This window comes from Furipterus horrens, unplaced genomic scaffold (genome assembly GCF_987537825.1).
Source record: "Furipterus horrens unplaced genomic scaffold, mFurHor1.1.pri manual_scaffold_4, whole genome shotgun sequence".
In the NCBI taxonomy this organism is placed as follows: domain Eukaryota; kingdom Metazoa; phylum Chordata; class Mammalia; order Chiroptera; family Furipteridae; genus Furipterus; species Furipterus horrens.
In genome coordinates, this window is record NW_028327174.1 from 76937227 (window position 1) to 76958611 (window position 21385).

General features: G+C 32.4%; 1 protein-coding gene across 8 annotated transcripts in view; it reads right to left on the minus strand.

Annotated features, from left to right (window-relative positions):
* Positions 1 to 1046: 1046 nt before the first annotated feature.
* PPP1R12A (protein phosphatase 1 regulatory subunit 12A) overlaps positions 1047 to 21385 on the minus strand; it is a 133695-nt gene continuing 113356 nt past the window's right edge. For 6 of the 8 annotated variants that reach the window (XM_090273662.1, XM_090273659.1, XM_090273663.1 and 3 more), the window contains 7 exons: positions 19230 to 19295; positions 13968 to 13984; positions 12764 to 12899; positions 10579 to 10683; positions 7005 to 7052; positions 4093 to 4143; positions 1047 to 1704 (listed from right to left, as the gene is read on the minus strand). In XM_090273662.1, coding sequence (XP_090129788.1) covers positions 1618 to 1704; positions 4093 to 4143; positions 7005 to 7052; positions 10579 to 10683; positions 12764 to 12899; positions 13968 to 13984; positions 19230 to 19295 — 510 coding nt within the window. In that variant the 3' untranslated portion in view covers positions 1047 to 1617. Of the gene's footprint in view, positions 1705 to 4092; positions 4144 to 4856; positions 4888 to 7004; positions 7053 to 10578; positions 10684 to 12763; positions 12900 to 13967; positions 13985 to 19229; positions 19296 to 21385 lie in introns of all 8 variants that reach the window. The other 2 variants (XM_090273660.1, XM_090273665.1) reach the window with 1 other exon arrangement.

The following is a 21385-nucleotide window of genomic DNA, read 5'->3' on the forward strand; positions in this document are numbered from 1 at the left end:
CCAATCAAGAGAGAGGACTTAAATCCTGCTTTACCAAAACACCTTTTCCCAACCCCAAAGTGATCTAAAATAGGCAGTAGAACACAATGACCTTTTAAAATGAAGGGGTACAAATTCACATTTAATATAGTATACAATACAATCAATAATACAATCAGCTACTATAAGCTTTACAATGTACAATTTATTCAAATGGCTGAACTGTTCAGTGGTTAAGGAGACAGTTATGTGCCAGAATGATGTAATAATTTTTGCATGGTTTAATGAAAATATAAAAGCTATTTGTCCAAATAAAAGCCATCTCCACTATGTACTTGGTTTTACTTTTTTTCTTTTAAAAAAGGCCACTGAAATGTATAAAATGGTCTGAACATGATGGTGGTATCAAAGTCAATGCCTCTTCACATGGCAATAACAGTGCATTTAACATGAACTCACTGGTAAGTCTGCAAATGATTTCATAGCATCACTTTGGCTAGCACAACAGTTTTAGACAGCACTCAGATAAATATCAGTATGTGAAATGTGAAGTAATTATCTTATACAACTTGAATTATGGTTGAATACTACCCAATAAAAACTGAAAATAAAAGTAAAAGCACTTTACAGTAGAAAACTTTTGTAAAGACAGGGCTCCACATAATGTGTTACTTTTAAAGTCTTTATATCACATTGTTAGCAAATTTTGTTTTTAACACTATTATGGAGTAGCCTACTTTGCATTAACAGACATTTGAAATAACAAAATAGTCAAGCATGCCATGTGGTGGTCTAAAAATCAAAACAATACAGTTATTTATATATACAGCATCACTCAGTACCTGCTAAAATGAATGTGAAGATTATAGAATCTAACATCTTATACTACAATAGTAAAAAACAAACAAAAACAAAAAAGTGACCAATGAAGGCAGAAAATAGGACTTAAAAAGAATCTAATCTCAACTGACTTTAAAGCATTCATATGAGAAATAAATGCATATTGCACAAACAGTGAAAGCAAATGTTCCACCAAGCAATTCAGTTCCAGGTGGGCGACAACACAACGTTAGCCTGATAAATGACAACAACCTCAGAAGAGCAGTGTTCTTTTCTGTAAATGAAAAAGCTGTGAAAACATAGAAGAGTCTGCCACATGAAGAGTTAGAAGGAAAAACATACAAACCCAAACTTAGATGTAAAGCAAAAAAATTTAAATATCGAAAAACTGGAAACCGTGGCACATCAAAAAATGTTGAATAACTGTCTTCTGTGAGAGCTGAAAAGTTTTTGTTGACACCAAAGTATTTATGTACAACTAAGGCTTACTGGTTAAATATCTGAGGCAAATCTGGCCTTGAACACTTTCCTTATATGCTGGAGCTGTAAACAAGTTTTCTCAGTCTTTAAAAAAAATCTTCTCAGCAGCTGCATTAACATGAAACAATGGTCTTGATACAAGGGAAAAAAAAACCCAACAGAAAATTAAACAAAACAAAACTCCAAGATAAGAGGGCTTTTGGCAGGATATCCGAAACTGACAGTCTCCAAGGCCTCTTCCCAGGCTTCCAGGGACTGTCAATTATGGTCCACTGGCTTACTAATATGTGCAATTCCATTATCTGCTGCTTTTTTGTTTCATTTGGAAAGTTTGCTTATAACTCTGATCAAGGCCCCATTTTCATCCTTTAGCCTCTGGTTGTCTGCTTTAAGATCTGGTAACATCTATGGGGGAAAAATAAAGAAAATGTTTGCTTCAATAAAAAGACAAAATATTACTTCTAATAAATTTATATTCATCACAAGACACATAACAAGCTTTGTCATTTATGTATTTTTCTAATGGCTAAAACGTATGTATATCAAAAAGAAAGAAAGTAAAAAAACAGCCCCCAATTTGTGAAACTAATTAGTTCAATAAATGATGGAATGAAAGGTTTATTCTCCCAAAGTTATCAACTGAAATGTACTAAATCACTTTATGTTATGCTCACAAGCACACCATATTAGAGCAGCCAAGAAAATGAAGCCTGTTTTTGTTAGGATAAAAGGGAGCTTACAGGGAGCTCCTTTAAGAGTTCCTGTCCGGACCTAAACCAAGGCTTTTGCTTAATTTACTTCAGGCTCAAACAATAATACTTACATGTCTCACAAGAAAACCAACATATTTGGGAACGTTTTGAGGGCGTTAGGCTTGTTCTAAACTATTAAAATTCTTTAAAAGGATTAACCTATGGTAATAAGTTTAAGTGACTAATACAATGTCTGATCCACAAACAGGTGCTCATTAACTGATAACAAAGTAATTATTACTATTATGAGAGCCGAATAAAATAATTTATAAGCTGAAATACTGAGCCTCTATTTATGAAAATATCAAGCAGAGAAAAAATAAGCAGTTATTTGGAACAAACAGAAAAACTGAAGGAGGGGGAGAAAATGTATGTTACCTGAATTTTCTACTAAAAATGATTTAAATTACATGTGCTCTGCCAGATTTACTAGGAAATAAAAAAGCTTATATTTGGGGCATTAAAACATACTTTCCATGATATTAGGAATATAAGCAAAATCTATATAAAGAGTTTAATTTTATGTGGACCCAATCAATTCTTACCTGAGCTCAAAATGTATGGATATAAAATACAGTAATCTGAAGTTTATATATTAAGATACCTCAAGAGCTAAGTGAATATTAAGATGGCTCTGACTGAAAGTGACATTTTGAAAAACAGATAATGCATGATTAATTTTCAGCTTCAACATATATTATGTGTAAAATACATGTTACATTGTTTATGTTCCATTTTCTTTCTATTTAATAATTTTAAACATAATAGCTATATTTAAAGCTGTAAAATATTTGTAGAGCCAAAATGTGTACAAGCCTTGCCAAAGTGCAGGCAAGTCTTTTACTTAAATTCCAAAGTAATTCCCTAAGTTTATTGTAGTTTATCAGTTTAAATATACAATTAGTGACACTTTCTAACATTCTGAGAAGCCATGCATAATTAAAGTTATATGATAAGCTCCAGACAAAATGGCATTAATTTGTGAAAGGGAACTCAAGACACGCCTACTAATACAAAAACACCTGCCTGGCTCTACCAAGAAGAAATGATGAAACTATAAATTATAGGGTCACAGACTGCAGTTTTCTACAGAACCCTGAGCGCTTGGCTACCACTCTTGTCAAGGCCCTATTCTCAGTCAGCAGTCGTTCATTTAACTCTCTCAGAGTTTGAATTTGCTTTATTTGATGCAGGTTCTGCAAGAATCAGAATATAAAGAAATAAAAAATAAGAAAATGGGAAAGAGTACAATAAAAATATAAAGAATCACAGACAAGGAATATAAGAAAACAATCAATTTCTTTAAAAAATTCCATGAGATTTACAAAGGTAGTGTAGCCCTAAAATTCTGTATCAAACAAAATCCAATAAATTTGTCTCCAAAGGCATTCAATAATAATGTGCTACTAAGTAACCAAATAATTTAATAAGATACTTGAGTCTTAAAATTCTAATTCTATGGGCGCAATTTTCTATGCATTAGGTTCCTTAATTCATAATGTGATAAAGATATTTTATGCAAGACAATGTGGTAAGAGTTAATGAATTAACTAGCCTATTTTTCTTTTTCTGCAAAGTGTTTCTTCCAACATTCAAAACAAAGAGTTATTTTGACAGGTAATGCAAAGCTTGACAAAATATAGCTCTGCTTATCCACTACTGTAATATACTTCATTTTCAAAGGAGAATATTTTTATATTCAGCCCCTCTACCATTTTCTCTCCAAGAAACAGAGCGTGTAAATGTAAAAAATAAATAATAAATCCCAAATATTAGTCATTATTGTATAATTTGTTCTATATCTGAACATCAAAAGTGCCATGAAAATTGATTAGCAAAAGGACATGCATTTTAAATATTGTACTTTCCTAGCCTACTTAAGACCTGGATTTAGGAAGAAAGAGAGGCACAGATACAGATAAATCATAAATTGCATAAACAGCTTTGAGAACAACTACTGTAAACATAGCTTCTATAATAGTACTGTAAAATTTGAGTTCATAAACAGCACTATCTCTCATATGTAGCATGGTTTACTTACTTTGAGCTCTTCTTCCATTTCAGATATTCTTCTTTCTAGAGCTCTTCGTTCCTAGATCAATTTAAGGTACCAATATTAATTATATAATTATTATATTCTTATATCCTCTTCTAAATTGTGAAATAGTGCCACTTTAGAATAAAAAAATCAAATCAGGAGCAGTGTAGAAAAAGATGTGATGCCAGTGATGTGTAAAGAGCTTTCCAAAATTCAAGATAAAGAAATATAAAGGTCATTATTTCCATTACTTTCTATAAGCTCTTTCTTTAAAGCTTTGACTTTTTGGTAAGATGCTACATAACATGTTCAAACTATTTTTTTTAGCTCATGTAAAAATCAAGGATCGAATAAATCAATAATGAAGACTTTAGGACTGTATAGAAAAGAAAACAAAAACACACACAAAGATGCAATTAATTCTATAGTGACAGAAGCAGAAAAGCAAGAAGCAAACATGCCTAAAATATCTGCACTTTAAAATTTCAGTAGGATCTAAGAGAAGTTCATCTCTTCCACCCACATGATTTATAACCGTTATTTACCCAACTGACTTCATAGCTTTGTATTTAGATTGATAATGTGTAGCATTAATGCCGTGAATCTAATGAAGAAGCAACTGCAGCGTTTATTTTATTTCAAACTGCCTTTTTCAAAAAGTGACAGGCAAATGCAACAGACATTATTGCAGTGTAGTTTTTCTAGGGTGTTATACAAAAAGCAAGCAGCAATAATTAATGTGCTATAAAACTTTGGTTAGGTCATACCGCCCAGAAGATACTGACTCTTGCCGGTCACCTTTCAGATACAAACCATTTAGATTTAGTTTAATACCACTGAAACTATTTCCAAGACATTCTTTGCCAGATTAATAATGTTCATATTTAGTGAAGCAGTACATTTACTGTGTTAATATTTTTAAGGGTACGTAATTTTAAAAAATAGATGGAATCCTACTAATAGTCTTATAAGTACCATGTTATTCTAGTATGAGCATGTTTAAGCATTATCACATAGACAAAAACGCTACCTTCTATAAACAGACCCATCTCCTGGTTAACAATACAGCCATGACAAAGTCATAAAAACCACTGCACTTCTCAAAATACTAGGACATATGGTGTCATATTTAATCCTCATAGCTTTGTGAAATATCAGAAATAGCATATTTTTTCCAACCGACAAGTAAATGCCCCATCATTCTCAATTTTGCTACATGACCGCAAGGTTTTAACTACCTAGTGGTAAAGACAAGAAAACCACACCAAAGTGCCGTTGCCAAACTGACAACTGTAAGTTACAGGCAATTTCTTATGTCTGACAAGAGTAAGTGCACGTAAAGTGCTTAGCTCAGAACCTGCCTAGCACATACGAGAGTGCTGAATAGATGTTAGCAGGTATTATTAATACTATGATTACCAGTATCTGTTAAATTGAGAGTGAATAAGCCACTTCATATATTCATCTGCATTTGACGGGCAGAAAAAGAGAAGGTCAGGTGAAAATGTCAGAATACGAAACCATGTATATCGTGTGTCTAAGCCTAGACAACACAAGAGAGAGACATCAAAATATCAATTATCTCTCAGGACAAGATTGTGGATAATTTATTTTTATCTTTTGCTAAAATTTTTGTGATCAACATTATTTATACGAGAAAAATTAAATTTTCTTAAAAAATGTGACTGCCTCAAAAATAATTTTGATTAAGTCATATGTATTGTTATCTATGTCTTTTCACCTCAACCATTATATGCATAACAGAAAAGTGAGTGGTTTTTTATGACTTCTACATATCTTAGATATAAAATTCAATAATAGTTATTGTGAAAGATAATATTAAATTTAATAAAATAAGTGATTCTAAACTTTTAGCAATTATTAGTTACAGCAGTAGTTTTTAAAATGGCCTAGAATAATAATTCCTAAAACTGCTTAAATCATAATAAAACGAGTAGTTATTTCAAAGTACAATTTAGTAAATGGCACAGACATTAACAGACTTTGTTTATTATTCTGTATCATCTCCCCCCTCTCCCTCTTTGATCAGAAGGGTAAACTGGCTATTTTTCAAATGTAATGGAAGAAAATGTTTTTATATCAATTGCTCCTGGTTATTTATTCTTTGATCTAGATCATAGATGCCTGGGATGTAATTTCTTCTCTGGCTGAAACCTTGCAAGTCTAGCCGCTGCTCACTTGAATAACGGATAGTCTTAAAGCACTTGTCCTTTAACTTTTGATCATTTATACATTCTCAAAGGCTCAGACTAAACTTGTAGAGTTATTCCTACAGCCATGAGCAATAATAATAATAATAAATGGAGAGAAATACAAATGAATATACCACAGCCAGATGAAAAATTATAGAAAGACTAAAAATGGCACAGGCGTTTTCTTATCATTTTTGTTTAAAATATTTTACTTAAATTAAATATTTAAACTTAAAATTAAATAAGTATCAAATTAACTGTTAAAAGAATTTGAAAATCTGATATCTCTTGAAGCTTTAAAACATTTATTTCAAGAATGGAAATAATTTTAATTTTGCAAAGAATTAAACTAAAAGTATACATGATTACAATGTTTCCAGTATATTACTACAGAAAGTCAAAGAGATGAATGGCATTTCAAGTATATCAGATTCATTATGACAATGTGCATATTTTAGAATCAAGACAAAATATTTTTTAATTCATTAAAAGAATAATATGGTAAATTAAAGTCTAATTATTTAACAAGGCAATTTCATATCTAGAGAGAACTCACAGAACTCTATAAAGAAGGTAAACTAGAAAACATCCTAATTCAAACTCATTAAAACTACCATCTACGAAAACTAAAGGAAGAAACCCTACCACTGCTTACCCAAAACAATAAAGGGGAAAATGGTGTTGAGTAAAATGGACACTTACCCTTTTTTCCATTTCCAATAGTGACCTATCAGCAAATCTTTCCTGTCTCTGAAAGAAAAATAAGAAATATAAGGAAAACATTATGCTAAGTGATATAAGCCAGTCAGAAAACCACAAATATCATATAATTTCACTCATATGTGGAATCTAATGAACAAACTGAACTAACAGGCAAAATGAGACAGACTCATAAAGAAAGCAGGCTGACAGCTGGGGTGGAAGGAGGTTAGTGGGTGAAGGGCTTTCAATAAAAAGGAAAAAGGACTCATGGACAACAGTGCGGGGATTGCAGGGGGGTGGGGGATATAAGGGGACTAAATGGTAATGGAAAAATACAATAAAAAATTAAAACAAAATGGACAAAACCAAGAAATATGTAAGGGATATAAGTGTAATGAAAATGAAGTCATTTAATTAAGTTGGTTATTGTTATTAATCAAATTCAGAATTCTATTATGAGGAGACTATTTCAGATAATTCTGATTACTTTTTGATATTTAAAAATTTAGATTTATATTTTAATTGTTAGAAATGTAAAACAAGGGCTAATATACCATTTCAAGACATGTAAATAAATCCTAACACTTAAAAGATTGAAGGATTTAAAAATTACATTCAAAAACACCTGAAAGAAATCTAAAATAGATGATCCAATGTCATCAAATAGAAGTTAAATAAATTTAGATAGAAAATTAGTATTTTATTTTATTTTTTCATAAAGAAACATTTTAGCAATTTTATGATTCATTTGCCAATTTCTTATGTTAAAATATCAACTTTAATATTTTTAGTAAATATTCTAGTTAAAGGTATTTTAAAATTGCAATTAGTAAATCTGGTTAAGTGACATTTGATAAAAACATCAAACCAGTTCCTGATATGGTCTGTTCCTTCCCTGGAGACTGTCCATGGAGGGGTGTGGCTGGGCTAAGGCAAGAGGTAAGGATTCTAGAGTCCACTGGCTGAATACTATCAGATATACCGACACTATAAGATTAATTTTTAGGAGAATAATAGTTCCCTTGGAAAAATTCCATGCAACTATCAAAACTGTCACCTATATTCATAAATAGTTATATGGAAGTAATGTTAAAAAAAACCAGGTGGAAGGACTCACAGTAGACTTAAATGCTTAGGATAAACTCTATAGAGTTTACTGTTTATCACAGTTTTACTCATACATATATTTCTAAATTTTATCTATCTATCTATCTATCTATCTATCTATCTATCTCCTCACCTGAGGATATTTTTTTCATTGCTTTTTAGAAAGAAAGGAAGGGAGAGAGAAACATCTATTGGTTGCCTCCAATACATGCCCAGACCGGGGATTGTACATGTCCAGACCAGGGACTGAACCCTCAACCTAGGTATTGCCCTGACTGGGAATTGAACTCGCAACCCTTCGGTTACAGGATGATGTTCCAACCAACTGACCCACACAGGCCAGGGCTATTCCTAAATTTTTAAAATAACATTTACATAGTTTTTCCAACTAAGATATTAACTTTGAATATCTGCTCAATTATCTTACACTTTGAATTGTCCTTCACATCATTAATTCAGTATATTGGGCATGATATGCCTGCAAAGGTAGAAACTGTCATATTTCTTAACACAATGACTTGTTTCTCTGGCTAGTGTATAGGATCAGAAATTGGTTTATGACCCAGAGGCAGTATGCTGTGAGTTATCTAGTGTCCCACGAAATGGTCAATAATAGGGCCATGAGCACTAACACTGCTCCATACTGATAATAACTAGCTAATACTATCAGTTCCCCTCACTTGTAGTGTTTGAATGAGAAACACAAAGGACAAATTAGATGACAATAGAGAGGCAGAAGAGCAGAGAAAACAAAGGCAGTAAGCAGTGGAAACACAGGGTAGCTCAGTCGCTGTGATAGAACACCACACCAGGCAGTAGCAAACATTTTTATCTGGAAAAATTACCAAATCTGTAGAGCTAAAGCTATTTTCAGAAAACTAGTTATGATATTTTTATGTATGGAGGGTCACTAAGCTACTAATGTGACCTGAAGAATGATGACATTCCAGTCTACCATGAAGCCAAGATATAAGCCAGCAAATTTTAACTTGTAAAAAATTCCAAGTTTTTGACATGTCAGTATGAATGTATTATTGTTTTACTTTACTTCTCTGCGTATCTTTTTTTTTCTCCTATTTAAAAAATTAAATTTATTAGGGCTACACTAGTTAATAACATTATATGAGTTCCGAGTGTAGAATTCTACAATACAGCATCTGCATGTTGCATTGTGTGCTCACCACCCAAAGTCTTGTCTTCTTCTGTCACCACGTATTTGACCCTTTTTGTCTTCCTCCTGCTGCCCCCACCTCCTTCCCCTCTGCTAAGCACCATACTGATCTGTGTCTACGAGTTGGTTTCTGTATACCTTTAAAATAGTAAACCCTTATTAACTAATGAAATCTGATGAGTCTTCATAACCTCATAAAGTTAGTCTGAACCCTGGAATTTTAGCACAGCTTCTTCTTTTGCACAGACAATTGCCTCACAACATAATAGTGGTTAACAACAACAATAAAAGGAGCTGGCAACATGTATAAGTTCAACAAGAAAATTGATTTTAAAAAATTACGAAAAAGATGAGTGCAAAAAAATGTCCACAGAAAGTATGCAGCATCTGCAGTGTCATTTACAGAACGGGAGATGACATTTTAGAGCAGTGCTTTCAAACTGGATTCTAAAGAGTTGTACAGCAGAAATGTGTTTATGCTAAAAAGTTTCATGTTAAATTTAAACAAGTTTGTTTTCTTAACAATTATAAGACTCTTTGGAACCTTTAACATATAAATAGGCCCTGTGAAATCTCTGAGATGTAGAGTATATATTATTTCCCAGGTTTCTTGGATCACCAAGCTCTTTTTTTTTGAAGTGGGGGGCAGGAGAAGGAGGAGGAGGGAACGTGCCTACTACTGTCTCCCAGCAACTAGTGTTCCACAGAAAAAGGGCTTGGGAAACAATTCCTAGGTCATGCATATCCTAGATCAAAAGAGCAAGGTTGTGAGTTCTGCTTGGTTATCCCAATTTCCTTGTCTAAAATGCTCTCCTCTAGGCTACTGCATAGAAGGAAGACAAAATGAATTACAACTAAAATTATCTTCTTCCAGCATTACTTTATCAAATCACCTTAAAAAAAAATCGGAAATACTCATAATGAATAAAAATTATCATGAAGAAATTTAATAACTTTAAGGAGATTCTATATAGATGCTTTTAATGCTTTGCTACACTTGGTATGCTAGAAATAAGCACTCAAATCCTTCATGTATCACAACACAGGTATTAAAAGGCTTAAAAATATTTATATTTTTCCCATTATGAGGTTATACTTCTATATTTTTAATTCGCTTCAAAGAAAAGTAGGTAAAATTATCAGTAAACTGTATTATGTTGTTTCCTTCTAATAAGCAAACTATTATCAGTAACCAAACTTATGTTTAGAACACTAGAGAACATTTCAATGCAATCTTTTAGACAGAATAAATAGCAACTATTACCTTTAGAGTAACAAAGACAAAAAGGTTCAAACCTGGGTAGCCTTTTCCAATTGCAATTTAAGATCTGTCAGTTCCATATTTGTATCATGTAGCTGTGCTTTCAGCTTTTCATTTTCAGCTAGAATTTGTTCATAAAGCTATAAAAATAAGGGAAGAACAAATTATTCTTCTGCTTTCCAAATATTTTAATAAGATTTCCTATTAATACTTTGCAATATTAAAACTTGTGCAGAAAGATTAATGTTAACATGAGTTATTAAAAGATATATTAAAATATATTTTAATGTTTTGTGTTGCAATGCAGAATTTTTCATTACAAAGGTGTTTGTCCTACATAAACTCTTAAAAACTAGTTCCAGTATTTAAAATTTAAGACTTTGCTTAAAAATCTTACTTTTCAGTTTCCATTAAAAAATTCAGTTTGCTGATAAAGAGGGACCACATATCTGCACAGTAATGATAGATGAAGTTACGGAGACACTGTGATCTTTATTTGTGGTCGCGAGCTTTTCTGCCTATTATGCCCTCTTAAATTCCTGACAGTGAGAGGGAGTATCCAGTTACCTTTATCATTATACTTGTATTATTTTTACTGACGTTAAAAGGCAAGTGAAGTATTTCTTGAACACTTTCATAACACCTGAATTTACTACTTCTTTTTCCCTCATCTCTAGTGCAACCATGATCAATGGCTAGAATCATTTCTTACCTATTGTAATGCTAGAATTATTCTCCTGACCTCAATCTCATCAGTTTTATACAGAGCAGCAAGAGTTAACTTTTCAAAACGACAATCTCAATTTTCATATACCAACCAGTCTATTAATACCTCCAACCTCATACATTGCAAAGCCATGACTAGCTTCCCAATGTTCTCAGTATAAGGATATCCTTAAAACAGCCTGTAAGGCACCGTACAGTCTTGGTCCCAGCAGACCACTGCCCCCCCACCCCCACCCGGTTTACCAGCCATAATGAAAATTTACCTACTTCAATGCATCATGTACCCTTCCACCATCAGGTCTATGTGCTAGCAGTTCACCCCATGTGGAACACTTTTTTTCTCCCACTTTTAACAGTTAACTACTAATCATCCTTCTGTTCTTTGGCTGAAGTCTCAATTCCTTAGGAAATTCATCCTCAGGCCCTACCACTTTCTTTTGTACATACATCTATAAAAATGTTTCCTTACTGTACAAAACTTTATATAACTTTGTTACACACTTTATAAAGCTGTTTCAGAATAACTGTTTTAATTTTTATAGTATACATACATTAGTAGGACTGTATGAAAATGTCTGTCTCTCCCAACACATGGAAGATGACCATAAAAAGCAGGGACAGTATTTCCATCCCCATTGCCCAAGAGTGGAAGCTGACTCTTGTAGCACAGTTCAGTGCTCACTTCTTGACTGAATAAATGACTGAATCTTATTTATAATATAAACTGATCCCCTACCTTTCTTATCTTGCTGATTTGGCATGTAACAAATGGGATAATTCGAATAGTTGCCAAATACCTGGGAACATACACAAATTCCACAAGCCTTCCTCTTCTCCAACAAACTTCATCAGGTTTATTCTAAGCTCATAATATGAAGAATCTTGACAGAATCCTACATTGTTAAGTTTCCATTCATTTTCTAATTACTTCCACCCTTAATCATTAACAGCAACCGAGCTACGACAAGTTTTTCAGTTACCCAGGAAAAACTATTCAATATATTCTCCTAGGAAAAGCTGCAGTCTTTTTATTGTTATTATTATTATTATTGTTTATACTATTATAGTTGTTCCTGCTTTTTTCTGCCTTTTACCATCTCCACTCAGCCCCACCCCTACCCTTCCAAAGTTGTATTCTTTGGCTGTTTGAAAGTAACAAATAAAAGTGTGTGTGCATATTTGTGTACACATACACACAAATACACACATGCACACACCCTGCCCTGATGTCTCTTTCCAGCTCTATCACACAGCGTCACAGTCCCTGTCTGAGACACTTAAGTGTGAAATAAAGCCCTGGGTATTTTCCCCTTTCCTTTAAACAACACACAAATGAAGTGCTATTTATATTCTACTTACCATTTAGTTGCTCCAAACTAAAAATCAGGTAAGATATTTCAAGATACTGATTTCATTATGTGTTTCTAGGAATATCTTAACATATATATTTCAACAAACAGATTTAAATTCAGTTTAACTAAATAACCCAAGTACCTTTTTAAAGTCAGTTGACTCATCCTTTTCTAGCCTGCTGCTGTAAGGTTTTCTTTCTTCTAAGTAACTGTATGATCCAGAGCGACCCAGCAAGGAATCATACCGATCACTAGTTGATGTGGAACTGGTTTCGTATCTTCAAAAGATGAGTTCAAGTCAAAATCTTTATTACAGGCTTTCATAACTTACATTAATACATGCATCCTAGTATATATTAACTTGACATTCTAAATAGTAGGTAACATTCTCATCTATTATTTAATCAACTTTTATAATAAATGGGAAGCTATTTTTAATACTACTAATTTCCATTTTTTGAGGAAGGGATTGAATATTTCTAAATTTAAAAGTCAAAACTGGTTTTACATCATAATAAATTTTTTCAAACATTTTAAATTGTACATTTTTTCTCACATTTTAACATCTCTGAAATCAGAACATGGCTTATGATTGGTGTATTACAGCTGAATTGGTAGTACTTTTCTTTAAAGTCGGATATAATTGTGCTTTAAAATTAGTAAAATTTTTGATCTGATGAATTAACTACAGTTTGTCCAAAGTGATGGATAATAGGTTTGTCCTAAACAAGAAAAACATATCTCATTTTTAAATGAGAATTTTCTTATCTGGTTCTGTATTCAGGTTACATTTTCTAATAAATTCTATTGCCTCTACATTTCAACTCAACACAATCAACAGTATACATAAAAAATTGTTCCTGGTTTTATAAGGCTTTGGGTAACAATTATGGGTAAGAGAAACAGAATGGAGATTAGATTCAAGGAAATTCTCCTATAAGATCAACAATTTTGAGCTAGAGGGCACGTTCTAAAAGTGTTTTCATTGGCTTTCTTTTACTTAAAGCAGGTAAGAGATTCTGAATACCTAGTGAAATAAATTTCTGGTGGGTTACATCAGCCTCTGACGTTAATAATGACACAGTCATTGCTGAAGTAGCTTAGGAAGCTCAGGAAAAATTGTAAAGATTTAAGAAAAATCATGACTTACTGTGACTACTGAACTAGAAGTAAAGCCAATGACAAAGAAAGCTAGTAACAGTTACTAGGTCATCTAAATATCGATAGATTTTTATTACTCAAAGTATTTCATCAACTTACAAAATCTATAAATATCTAGCCACATATTTTCAGAACGAATAAAAAGGAGTAGTAAAAAACAAACAAACAAAAGGCGTAAAACATACCTAGAAATGGAATCCGTCTAGAAAAAAAAAAAAGGCATACTAAATTTTTACACTTCATTAAAGTAACTTATTGATTAATCAAGTAAATTTAACATAACATCAATACTATTTACACTATTAAACTAACATCTATTATATTTACTTATATATGTTTTAACTTTAACATGGGTGTTCTTAGAAGTTCTGTAACAGAGTCATTCTATATTTTTACATGCATAATACCATAAAATTACAGTTGGCAATTTATAGTCATCTTTTGTGAATTCCTACAAATACCACTATATATTATTTTTTTAATTAGAAAAAAAAAGAGTAAAACATATATCCATTACTTATACCAACTCAGTAGAAAGTAATGTCTTCAGATTTAAAAACGTCAAGTTTACTATGTGCCAACTCAAAGCAACTACTTTTCTCATTTTTCTATTTTTGAGGCAATAAAATGAGAGACAGACAAATGAACACCTAAGGCATTTTATATAACAATATACGCATATTTCCCTAAAAACTTACTTTCTTGAAAACCCAGCTATACATTCTTCAAAGTTTAGAAATTAGGGGATAGAAAATTATGATTACTTTAAAATTTCCCAAGCTAGTGGTATGCTATACCGAAGTTTCGATAACTTCTTATCTAAGTAATGAAATGATTAATAGGACACTCACTGAATCAATAATTTTCAATAAGGCAACTCTTAAGAAATGGTGTGTTAAATTCCTGAATTTAAGTATTTTTAATTTCCCATTATATTTATCTTCATATACACTATAACATTATTGGGTTCCTTTGGGATTATGTGAAGGCTAATCAGACTAAAAGTGTCTTACTAAAATCTATTTTAATTTCCCATGCAAAAATAATTTTGCACTTGTATTCTATTTTTGGATGTAATGTTTTATTTTATTGATTTATTCTTCAGTTTTATAACAACGCTTTTGAAGTTAAAATTTAATTTTCAAAATATTCAAATTTGTGAGAGATCTTGAAAGTTCCCACCACACACACACACACACACGCACACAGAGTAACTAGTCATGGTGATGGATGTTAACCAGAGTTCCTGTGGTGATCATTTTTCAATACAGTATTCCCTCACTTACCGCGGGTATTACGTTCTAGACCCCCCTGCAATAGGTGAAAATCTGCGAACTAAGGACCTTACATTTATTTTAATATTTATATGTATTTTAAGGCTTTATAAACCCTTCCCACACACTTATAAACCATTCCCAGTCCCTTATTAACCTTTTCCACATTTTTATAAACACTACTTATGTTCTTAAACATATTCTACGCTCTTAAACCTACATAACTTTAACAACATATGTACACAGTACCACAAAATCCCGCAATATAGCGAAAAATCCACGATAAATAATTAAATATAATATTTTTAAAAATCCCGCGATACAGCGAGGCCGCGATAAGTGAACCGTGATATAGAGAGGGACTACTAGATATACAAATGTCAAATCCTTATTCTATACATCTGAAGCTAATATAACATTATGTGTCAATTATATCTCAATTTTTAAAAAATGCAGAAACAGAAGATATTCAAATTCAGGAAAATATTTATGCATAAAGTATGTACATATCAAACAAAAACATCACATCTCACTTCACAAACTGTACACTGGGTCACTGCCCTTAAATTGAGAATAAAAACTCTAAGCCATCACTGAAATCATTCAAATTTTATGTCTCTGTCTTTAAAAATCATGTGTTACCACCATTTAAAAAAAATACTTAAATTGTGGTAAAAAAAAAACACAAACATAAAATGTACCAACTAATCACTTATAGTTCAGTAGTGTTAACTCTATTCCCAATGTTGTGCAACAGATCTCCAGAACTTTTTCATCTAGCAAAACTGAAACTCTATACTCACTGAATAACTCAATATATCCTCTCATCCCCAATCCCCAGCAGCCACCATTCTACTTTCTGTTTCTATGAGTTTGAATACTTTAGATACCTCATATAACGGTTTCAAACAGTATGGCTTTTTTGTGTCTGGCTTATTTCACTTAGCATAATGTCCTTGCTCCTATGTTTCAAAATTCTTTTCCAAAGTAAAAATACCCTTTTAATTTTTCTGACTATAGTACCATAAGCTCAAATAACAGTACCACAATATAAAATTTCTCTATAATTTTGCATACTTCAAATCCCCTAGAGTTAACAACCTTTTTTATACAGATATCCAGGTGAACATAAAACACCTATCTATGCAAATACATTTTATTTCATCTATTCCCTACCAATAGACATTTAAGGGTGTTTTCAATATTTTGCTTTAAGAGCTATGTTGCTATGAATACTGTGCAGATTTATTTTTACATACTCGAGCCATCTCCTTGGAAATAAATTTCTAGAAGTGGAATTGCTAAGTTAAAAAGCATGAACTTTTGGCATGTCTTCTGATTTGTATTGTACTGTTATACTGATCTCCAGAAAGGATGAATTTATGACAGTGCCAAAATCATATATGAAAATGCAGTTTCAAAACTAATCATGCCAAATATGGGCATTAACCTTTGTCAATTTCACTTTTTTTTGTATTATGTCTGTGATTATTAACAAGATTAAGTGTATTTTCAAGTTTATTCGCCATTTGTATTTCTTTTATAAATTTGTAAATTCAATGTATTATGTCCCCATTTATTTTTCACTCTTTTATACAGTATAAATATCAATCTTTTAAATGTTAGAAAAAAGGCTAAGATTCTTTACCTTTAACAGAGCAAAAAAAGTGTCTCAACTTGAATAAGGGTGTCTTTTCTCCCATGTTATAGCTTTATATGTTTAAGTAATAAAATTTGTTAATTTTTATTTATGGTTTCTTGCCTTAGTGTCATATTTAAATTCTTAGTTACTAATGTCCTTTGCATAGTAAAAGTTTACCATCCTTATAGCTTAATGAAAGCAAATCATAATAACCCAAACAACAAAATCCCCATTTTTGAAATAACAATATTATAATAAAGTAATTCAAATTTTCTGTGATAAAATTTATTAATTTTCTTTAAACTTATATCCTGAAGGCAGAAAGCTTGAGCTTCATATGAAGTTATGGATTTTCAAGAACTTTTTGGGATCTGATATAACACTTACCTTTGAAGAAAAAAAGTACATGCTAGAAATCCAGTTTTCAAAGTGGTTAACTTAAATTCTATTAACTCAGTTTTGTTATCAAACACACTTTGAGGTGATAACACTACTTCAGAAAATGCACAGAAGAATTTTGTTGCTTATACTTTTTCACAGAAACAAAAAGGCTAATTCTACACATTTTCAAAGAGTAGCACTTATTAGGTAGAAGTGCTTTCCTAACCTATTGCAAAAGACGCTGTGGGTGTGTCTTAACTTCCTCCCTCCTTTCCTCACTGCTAGCAGTCAGTGGGTTTAGATGGTTTGCAGCCACATTAGTAGCGAAATGGCTGCAGCACTGCACTGGCAGGCCCAGTCTGGCCTGAGTGGATTATTGTAATCCCAGCCCTATGAGATAAACCAGCCTGAGGATGAAGCTGACATAGAGGGTTATGTAATACAACTCGAGTGCAATAAATCCCCTTTGTTTAATCCAGTTTGGAGTTGTGTTTTCTGTTACTTGTAACAGAAAGAATGCTAGCACAAAGCAAGATCTAAACAATCCTCTATTTAAAATGAATAAAAACTGTTTAAATGGTCTGGAACTAAAAAAACTTTTCTTTTTGGAAACAAAGTTCTATTCAACCTTACTGTATCTCATGTATAATTTTAACAGTAAAAGTTAAATACAACATATATCAATATGTTGAAAAGTAACAACCCTGAAAGCCAGAAGATCTTTTCCCTCTCACCCCAGTCTGGTGGGACATGAGATCTGTGTGTGACAGCAGTGAGAAGTGTCAGGTGGGGATGGTTTACTAAGTTATTCTCTCTTGTTTACCTGTCCACTGTTTTTCCTTGAAAGATAGGAATTCATGGGGTAGCATTGGTAAAGAAAGATGACGGACAAGTTTATAGAATATTATAAATAAGAGAGGGGTAAACTGGGGGAGTACTGACAATTGATAGGCAAAGGGTTTACAAGTGACCAAATTTTAGCCCTGAAAATAATGTACCTTTAGAAATAATTTCTTACTGTCTGTCAGGCCACATAAAGATCAAAGTATCCTCTGAGTCAAAATAAGCAAACTTGGCCCCAAAAGTAGTATCTACAGTCACCAGTAACCAACTTCTGCTCACTTCACTTTATTGTAGAGACTTGCTGACTAAAAGAAATTTCAACAGCTTTATTTAGAAACTCCAAGTCAAAATGAGGAAGATATAACCAGAATGCCATTTCAGGCTAGGAAGGCCTGAGTTTATAATATTAGAACTAACTCATGTTGTGTAGCTCTACCCCTATGTGAACAGAGCTCTTTAAAGTATGCCAGCTTTCTGCACAGTCAAACAATATGGAATTTGGGGGAAGAAAACTAGTTGGAAAAACTTCCACCATTTGCTAGCTATGTGATCCCAAGTCTTTCAAACTTGCCTTAATTTCTTCATCTGTACTGAGAAAAAATCTGCCCTTTTCAGAAGATTGTTGGAAAGATCAGTTGTGATAATGAATGTAAAAGTCCTTTAGGGATGCTAAATTTCTAAACAAATGTGAAGAAAATTAAAAGGCCTACGGTTTTTTCCAGAACATAACTCTGGAAAACTAAAATCTGGATCTGGTAAGGGATTCACTACTTCTGGATATCCTTTAGATACTTTTCTTTGGTCAAGGGTATTATTTTTTTGTTTTTCAACTTTGAGGACTAATTTACATATGAGAAACTACATCCATTTGAATATAGAGTTTCATGAGTTTTGAAAGTTGTGTATATCCATAAACCCACCACTACAATCATGGTTCAGAACATTTTCACTGCCTCTACAATATTCTTTGTGCCCCTTTCCAGTCCTTCCACCAAACCACTGATAAGGCTATCCCCAGTATGCAGATACAGTGTGCAGTAACTGTCTTGCATGAATAAAAATAAACACAAGTAAAAAGTAATCCTTCAAAAATATGCAACTTTGCCCTGGTCAGGTAGCTCAGTTTGTTAGAGCATCATCCTGATAAGCCAAGGTTGTGGGTTTGATCTCTGGTCAGGGCACAAGAAGTGACCAATGAATGCATCAATAAGTGGGAAAAATTGATTTATCTCCCTCTCCCCCCTGGCTAAAAAAAATTAAAAAAAAAAAAAAGCATACTTCTAAATACAAAAAATAAAGGATTTTACCTGAGTTTCTTTCTTATTGGATCCCTCTTCTGTATCTGATTGTTGTTCTTGTTCATTTTCATCACTCTAAAATAGATTGTCAATTTATTTTAGAAAAGTGAAGATAAATTTCTAATAACTGATATTTAAATACTTTAGAACTTTTCTAATTTAAAATGACTCAAGAAAAATCTACGAGGAAAATGGATTTTTAAGTGGGAATTTTTCTACCTTATTTAGAGGTACCCTATTTGTTTGCATGGCATAATCTAAGTAGTTGAGTACATATGGTAAGGAAAGACCATCTACCTAACAATCAGATTTAGGAAATACACTTATACTGGGGTCAGGGGTAGGGGGTGGATAGGAAGCTGGAGGGTAGGAAGCTGGAGGCTTAGCATGAGAAAGAAGAAGACAGTCCATTTTACACTGTAATAATACTTCATGCACTTTAACAGTCAATATAAGTACTATTTAGCTATTCAACTATAACGAGGCAGCAAAAATAGAAAATTTATTATCTTAAGCAAGAAAAGCTGGATTCTATAAGCTTGGCAAAATTTATGCAACAGTTGTATTATGTTAGATAATTTATCCATCTGGAAATTCCTTGGGAGCTCATTAACGCGCCAAATAGAAAATCAGTCTCAGCAGGTTAAAAGCCTAGAATCCCAGAGTACAGGAATATCCTATTAGAAGGTCTTCAACATCTCTACAAACCTTAAAGGGTTGAAAGAAAAGGGAAATTTACAAACATATCTGTCTTGGCTCACTACATAAACACCACAGGCTTTAAAACTAGACCATTCTATTTTAACAGTGGTATAGCTATTTTTAGCTATGCGACTTAGTACACATTTATTTTAAATTTCTCTGAGCCATAGTTAAAACTTTACAGAATTGTTCTAAGGATAAGAAAGAATCTGTACAAGCTATCACTTTGGTGCCTAGTAAAAATGATATGTGAACACCAGGCTGCAAATAGGAGAAATCAATGCTGCTGCTATTGTTATTTATAAATATAAATATCTTAATTCCATATCATGTTTTGACTGTTTTTATGTACTGCAGTTTCATTGAAAAGAACACAGGGACTGGAGATTTAAAAAAAAGGGGCAAAGCGCAGAGGTCCTGAAAAGTAGTAACTAAAAGAGAAAAGAACTTAATAATACTAGAAGCTGCCTAACTTCACACCCTCTTTGACACAGCTCTTGGTTCTTTTTGTATGTTGCATGATATAGGTGTGGCTATGAAGGGGAAAGGAGAGCTGTGCTTTGATGGCTGATGAGAACACGATTCAATGCAGGCTTAAATTAAAAGATGAGTATTGCCAGTATGGATCTCAGGGAGGATCCTTAGAATGGAAGGGAGAGCTGGTCTGAATAAAACTGGGAAAAAATAAATACTATACTGTAATAAATACAGTTTTGCTTATGAAACTCCTAATATGTATTAGTTGTTAAGAAGATAAAATAATTTTAAATAATAAGTACTTATTTTAAGTGATAAGTACTATGTCAGGGTGCTAAGACTGTGAGGTTTTAATTTACTGTTATTTAAGTGTTACTGGGCAATTAAAATCAACCATACATCATGTATTTTCTGATGGAGGAACAAAAATACCTTGTCAAAAGAATACTGAACCAGAATCTGATCAATTCTCTACTGCAACTACAAATTAATAGGAAACAGAAAAAACTAAAGGAATATGAGAACCCAGTTCATTAGAAAACAATTGTAAGAAAAAAACAATTGGATGAATGGAAAAACTTACAAATTATGAGACTTTAAAGAGGTAATTAATCATCATGTATGGTCCTTATTTAAATGCTGACCAAATCAGCAAAGTATAAAACTACAACAACAAACCATTTATGGCATATATGAACTAAATGGACATTAAGAGAGACTGGATATTCAATATTAAGGATTTAGTGTTCATTTATTTAACAAGGAGTGTGATCATGGTATTGAGATCATTATGTGGTAACACTGTGGTTATTATTTTTAATAATTTTTATAAAGACATCCTTCTCTTAAAAATACATACCGAAATTTTTGCAGATGAAATGATATGTCTAAGATTTCTTCCAAATAATATGGGAGTTGGGGAAGTGGCGGGGAATTAGCTTAAATAATGGATACATGGGGTGGGTCATGATGCTTTTCTGTTACTT